Genomic DNA, 7,362 nt, shown 5'->3' on the forward strand with positions numbered 1-7,362 from the left:
AGATCTTTATTAAAAAGAAAGATATTTGAGAAGATGATCACAAATAAAATATTATTTTGAGATGTAAAATTTTATAAGATCAAATGTTAGATTATTACTTATTTATGTTTTCTAACTTATTAAGAATGATATATATATATATATCTATTAGTATTTGGATTTATAGATTATTTATGCATATATTGAAGAATTGATAATCTTGATGATTGAGGAATATGAAATATGAGTATTATTGAATACTGATAAAAGTGAGATCTTGAACAAATTTGATTTCAAGAAGGTAAGTCTAGAGAAAAGATTCTTGGAATGTAATGTTGCGAATGCTACCAAGTGACTTAGCGGGATTAGAGAAAAGATTTTTGAATTTTTGTCCTAGTGGCCCTAATTTTACTCAACAATTAGTGGAAAAGTCGATAAGGCACTATAGAGTACCAATTGTGACCGTAAACGAATTAGCTATCTAGAAAAGTCTTGGGCGTTATCCCAATGGTGACTAGGTAGTCCAGTTTTGGCATTGTTAGTTTTCCAAGAGAGTTTGTTGTGGAATGTGACACCTCTAGAGTGGGAACACTTGCTGTCCTAATGCAAGGGGGACAGACCTATAGAATTTTTTAGTAAAGCTTTGTCTAGTAGATCACAACAACTCTTAAATTATGAGCGAGAGATGTTGGCAATTCTTCATGCCATGACAAAATGGAGGTCGTACTTGGTGGGACGCCACTTCATCATTTGCACCAACTAGAGAATTTGCCATATTTTATGAGTAAGTGGATATACACACTAGCACAACAACGGTGGTTGGCAAAGTTTTTCGGGTACGACTACAGGGTGTAATACAATAAGGGGAATGAAAAATCGAGGGATCGATGCTCTTTCATGCGAACCAATTAGAGTTGAATTGGTGGTTTTTCCTATTCCTTCTTTTCCCTTCCTCGAGGATTTGAGGAGTGCATGTATCATTGACCCCTGTGTTACAGGATTATTGCAGGAGATTAGAGCTTGTCCAGAGAGCCATCCCAATTTGGAGGACCGAGACTGGCTATTGCTTGACCGAAGGTGCATCCAAATGTTCGCAGATGTGTCGTTCCGGTCCAAGCTAAATTTACTCAGCGGTTAGTGGAAAAGATTCTTAGAATATAATGTTCCGAATGCTACCAAGTGATTCTAGCGGGATTAGAGAAAAGATTTTTGAATTTTTGTCATGGTGACTTTAATTTTACTCAATGGTTAGTATAAAAGTCGATAGGGCACTCTAGAGTACCTACTGTGACCCTAGACGGATCGGCTATCTAAAAAAGTTCGAGGCGTCATCCCGATGGTGACTAGGTAGTGCGATGTGACCATGAGTCAGAATACCCATTAAAGAGACAATATGACATTTTATCATTTTTGATGGGTTTCCATGATAGTATCACATTTCGTTTTGCTTATATTACTTATGAAAATGTTGTGTTTTTCTCTTGTACATTGTGTAGTAATATTAAACAGGTCAGGTGGAAACTACATTGACTTATCAACATAAGGGGTATTTAGTGGCAGGTGCTTCATCATTAATAAAAAAGGTAAAAACACAAAAATCCCCTTTTGAATACAGCGCATAAAGTGTATAATAATATTTCTCTTTCTTTATACCCTTAAAAAATAAGGGTATAAAAATTACATGATAGCCGATGAATGGAAGATGTGACGACAAACTAATGAAAGAGAAATTTGAAGATCTCTAAATAGTTTAGAGGGTTTATGTGCTCAAAAAAGAAAATCACAGGTCGGGCTATTCAATAGTTTAGAGGGTCAAAGTTTCGAATTTTTTATTTTTCGTGAAGCAAAAGAATTAGGACGTAAACGTTTTCGTTATGCTGTTGTACACAACTGCGCATACAGCATGGAAGATATTATATATGTCTTGCTTTTGCAAGTATATATAACGACAGTGATATTATGTATGTATTTGTTGTTTAATATCCGAAAATAACCGCGTTTTGCCTAATTTGCTAATTCTTTTAATATCTATGTGGCAACGTTTTCTAATCATATATGACCTGGTGGTTGGTGCTACTTCATATAGCTAGCTTGGTGACGTAGGTGTGGACCGAGTGGATGTAAATCTACATAAAAGAGGGAGTTTCTTGGGAATGGATTAGAAGGAATTAAACGGGATTGAAATTTTAGCATATTTAATATTTCAAAGCCTGAGTAATTCATTTCATTGCAAGCATCTTTACGTATAAATTGCTGCCCAGCTACATAGAAGACCGAGCTATATATTGGCTGACAGAATGCATATCGCAAATTAAATATTGATCAAGTCTATCCTCCAAGCACTATATAAACGCACCTTATCCTAACGAGTTCAATATCGCCAAAAAAAGAAATAATCCTTCTACTCTTAATACAGTTGGAGCATCGATCATGGTTTCTTGGCTCTATTTCTTTTCTCTTTTCCTTGTTATTTGCACGTTATTTGCAGGTCCAGTAGTCTCCGATGGCAGCTATGACGAAGCCATGAAAGCGAGGCATGAGCAATGGATGGCTCAATATAAGCGAGTCTACACCAATGCGGAGGAGAAGCAACGTCGTTTCCAGGTGTTTAAGAGGAATGTTGAATACATAGAGTCCTCAAATAATAAACCTGGACAGAGCTACAATCTTACTGTAAACCAGTTTGCGGACTTAACGAATGAGGAATTCATGGTCACTCATGGCGGACTAAAGGTCACAAATGCTTCCAGGCAACCGACGTCGTTTATGTACGCAAACTTTTCTGCACCACCTAGGGTAGATTGGAGGCTCAGAGGTGCAGTGACTGAAGTTAAGAACCAAGGATCATGTGGTAAGGCACTCTGCCGAACAATTTCTTTTCTTTTATTTTTATTCCCCCAGTACTTCAGAGCTAACAAACTGATTTATATATAAATTTGGTTTACCCTCCAATATGTACTGCTGGTTTCTTATGAGCTGATCCTTACTCATTACAAATTCTCTGTTCCTTTCTTGTTTCAGAAATGTTCCTCAATAGATCTTTTTCTTCTTCCTTTTTATTTGAGAAATATCATTCATTGTTATTCTTTTCCTTCAACGTGCACTAGTTACTCAGTGCATTTCCTCCTCTTAGTTAAAAACTATACAGTAGTCTCAGATATATCTGTTATAATATATATAACGTTTTAACTTTGTTGACCTTCTTGTAAATTAAATCATGCATGCCATAGAAGAAAGTTTGTTGGTTAATTAGTATTTGACTCTATATCTCGTGCTAATGCTAAATGTTGCTTTTCTATAAAATACATATAGGATCTTGTTGGGCATTTTCTGCAGTAGCAGCAATTGAAGGAATATATAAAATCAGGAGAGGAAATCTAATCTCTTTGTCAGAGCAAGAACTAGTGGATTGCGACTTCTTTGATTCTGGATGTAATGGTGGCTTAATGGACAATGCATTCAACTTCGTCATACTAAACAGAGGTATCGATTCTGAATCAAACTATCCATATCAAGGATATCAAAGCAATTGCAACGTGAGGAACCTATTGCTGAATCACGTAGCAACCATTAGACGCTACCAAGAGGTGCCTCGCAATAGTGAACCGGCACTAATGAGAGCTGTTGCGACACAACCAGTGTCAGTTGGAATAGATGCTGGTGGTTATGATTTCCAATTCTATCATTCTGGTGTCTTCAGAGGTAGTTGTGGGACTAGTCTAAATCATGGAGTTACAGTTGTTGGTTATGGGATAGATAGCAAACGAACAAAGTATTGGATAGTGAAGAACTCATGGGGCAAAGGATGGGGCGACAACGGTTATATTTTGATGCAAAAGGACATAGCTGCACCTGAAGGGTTGTGTGGAATTGCAATGCTGGCCTCATATCCCACGTTGTAAGAAGAAAATGTGTACCAAATACTTGATCCCCATATGTGGTGTGCGAGTTTAACTGTTGTGATCTTGATGAGTGGAAGTGTGAAAAATAAATTATGTGAGCGTGAGAGATTTGGAAAATATTATATATGTCAATAATGGTTCTGGAATAGCTTTGCAAGCACTTTAATATCGAATGAATAAAGCAATTATGATTTGTTTGTTTCATTGGTTGAAATAGATATAACATTTACGGATATACTAGGCTAGATCAAGAGTTGTCTCATATGATGCCCATAAAATGTTTATTGTATCCTTCTATATTTAGCGAAATTATTTTTAATGGCAGTTATATATAATAATTTCTCTAATATATATAACTGATTTAGATTGCACGACATATTTCAAAGTATTTTGTGTTCATGAATTTACCATGACATAAAATTACACTAAAAACATAAAATAATAGAAATCACCCTTAAATGACTCAAGTAAATCAATTACATGAAATTCGATTAAGCCAAAAGCATATATCAATCAAATTCGACCAAAACATCCATCCAGAATACTTGATGATACATCAATAAAATCTAATAGTAAGGATCTAAATGTAAAGTCATGAAAACATGCCCCTCTAATCCATAGCTAGAGATTAATGATTTTCAAAAAGCTCCCCATAGCCCGTGACCTGATGAGATCACTCAAGGACATCATCTTTAAAGGCTGTAGTGAGATCATTTTTCTCACAAATTAGCAGATTTTATGAAAATTCTGCAAACGTGTTCGAATGACCAAAATATGTGTACTTTAATAAAAATTTAAATGAAAATATCAACCCAAACAAAAAATCTGCATGCCTCTATCATTCCCAAATCTCGGAGAGCCTTCTCATTGCAATGTGTGCTCTTCTATTGCCTTTTTCTATAGTCATTGTCTCCACCTTCCGTCATCACCACCCCTCATCTTTGCTTCCTCTTTTCATTATCGTCGTTGTTGCCATTTGGCACCACTCTTCCCTTGCCACAACAATGTAGTTTATAGTCTTCTATAGATTAGTGGAATCTTATGGCGTTATTTCTTTCTATTTAGTAAAAAATTTCATATTATTTTTATGTAACTCAGCCATAAAATTTACAATGTTACAATCTATTCTCACTATAATAATTGTTTGTGCACCTATTCACTGTCTACATGTTTATGTTTTGATAAGGAATTTGAAAACTCATATTGGCAATTCTTTCGATGTACATCCACCCATAATGTACCATTTTAACCATATCAATTTTAATTTATGTTTAGACAAGTCTGTTTGGAAGACTAAACTCTGATTTATCTAATCCGTCTACTTCCATAGCTTATATTGAAAAAATTGGACGCTTACTAGATGAAGAACACTATTAATGGAACCGTTTACCAATTAAAAGATTAGAAGGAATCACTCACAAGAAATCAAATCTGGCATGGAAAAACTATTTTCATCTGATAGTGAAAAAACCACATACCTCTTCTATGAGATAAAACTAAGTAATATAGATTTAGTGGTTACAAAAATACTTACAAATTAATTGTTATTACCTACAATCATTATGATAGTATTTTACTTGACTCCACTCAATACACCACCTATTATGCTTGGTCCCTAACCTTGTTGACCCTAATGGTCGTAGCTCAGCCTCGGTGACCCTAGAGGCAATCTTAAGTATCTTCTTCAATCTTGGACTAAATAAGCATGACATGACTCCAGTATCATCAAGCTTTTAGCATCTCCGAGAGCATCTCTCTCCTCTCAAGTGTAGCTCAATGTAACCTTCAGAGGTGCTCCTCACATTTCAAGGAAATATAGCCTCTAAAAATACCTAATTAGACCAATGAGAACAAACTTAACAAAATAGCTCAAACCAAATCTAGAGCATTCGAATACGGTGAAGTTCCACATTATATTCCAAACACTCAATCAAACGGGTTTCCAATGTTTGATCTCTTTAGCCATCTGTTGGAATGCCTTTCCTACATTGGACATAGTGAACTCTGTGGAAAATCTTGTTCGAATGTCTATCCCACGTTAGACATAGTGAGCTCTATAAAAAATCTCATTCAAACGCTTATCCCATGTTGGACATAGTGGGTTTTCTAAAATTAAAAACTATGTTTGAACATCTTTCCCACATTAGATAGCTACTTACTTTTGGTTGATACGTTTTTTATCCCGTGGTCTAGAAGTACACACAACTTGCACCTGTATACCGACCCGACGACACAAGCAACGTCAAATCCCGTGGTCGGTTCAGCATCCAAACCCAATCTCCTCACTAACCTCTCATCTAGAAAGTTGTGTGTACTTCCCAAATCGATAAGGATGTGCACACAATGTTTTCTAACGAGTCCGTCTACTCGTAACGTCCTCTACGTGGAAGTACCTAAATATGCATGCATCTATATTTCAGCATGGATATCTTCCTCCATGCCCTCCTCAACGGTCTCCTCATGGACCTCCTCTGGACACTCTCCATCATCAACAACCTCATCATCCTCCTCAAAACCGTCGATAAGCATCACACTCCTGATCGGTTTAGAACACCAATGACCGGGGCTGAAACGCTCATCACATCGAAAGCAAAGTCCCTTCGCTCTTCGCTTCTCCACCTAGGCAGGTGTGAGAGTTCGAACGGGGGGTCTTGCGCCTCCTCTAACATCGAAAGAAGGTCTCAAAGGTGGTCGTGGTCTAGTACTCGCGGCCGCTGTTTTTGAAACCGCAGAATTTCCAGCTGGCATTCTAGGTGCAAACTGCCCATCTCGCTTGCCCCAATTTGTTTTCACTGCCATCTTTAGAGCCCTATGCTTTTGTTCCATCCTCACGGTCTTCTCAAAGGCCTCCTCAAGAGTAGTAGGACATAGAGCACGAACATCCGCTTGTATCTCATCCTACAACCCTGAAATAAATATACTCATCAATGTCCGTTCGGGCCACAGTGGCTCACAACGACTACTAACTCTTTCAAACTCAGATTGGTACTTTGATACGATCGTCCTCTGAACCATCTTGCTTAATATGGCAGCAAAATCTTCATATGCCACTATCCTAAATCTCCGAATAATCCTCCTACGAAAATTAGCCCATCTAGTAAATTCACCACCACGAATAACCGATCTATACAATGCAATACCGTTCCTTGGAGGTGAAAGCTTGCCATCTAGACTTTTACATCTCCCGCTGTACCTTGACAATCAAAATATTGTTCAACTTGAAACACCCAATCCGTTAGATCACTACCTTGAAAATTTGGAAAGTCCAAGCGTGCAGTTCTCGCCCGAATAGCATTGTCAAGTTCGCGAAAGATCCTTGGTTCAGGTCTAAACCTTTGTGCAGGTTGATCGCCCTCTCTAAATCCTTGAGCACGTCCATCACCATCTCCATAAGGATCAACCTCATACTCATAGTGCCAATCCTCCTCATCGACGAAGCGCACCAGTGCCGCACGCCTCTCGGGTTCCACCACCGTCGGTC

General features: G+C 37.5%; 1 protein-coding gene across 1 annotated transcript; it reads left to right on the forward strand.

The window, feature by feature from the left end:
* Nucleotides 1-847: 847 nt before the first annotated feature.
* LOC140788523 (senescence-specific cysteine protease SAG39-like) lies at nucleotides 848-3,881 on the forward strand. Its single transcript, XM_073137790.1, has 3 exons — nucleotides 848-1,112; nucleotides 2,468-2,830; nucleotides 3,292-3,881. Exons 1-3 carry the CDS (start codon nucleotides 848-850, stop codon nucleotides 3,879-3,881), a joined length of 1,218 nt encoding a protein of 405 aa, XP_072993891.1.
* Nucleotides 3,882-7,362: the final 3,481 nt, after the last annotated feature.

The sequence above is a fragment of the Typha latifolia genome, chromosome 5, assembly GCF_019914945.1.
Source record: "Typha latifolia isolate L0001 chromosome 5, TyphaL0001v2, whole genome shotgun sequence".
In the NCBI taxonomy this organism is placed as follows: domain Eukaryota; kingdom Viridiplantae; phylum Streptophyta; class Magnoliopsida; order Poales; family Typhaceae; genus Typha; species Typha latifolia.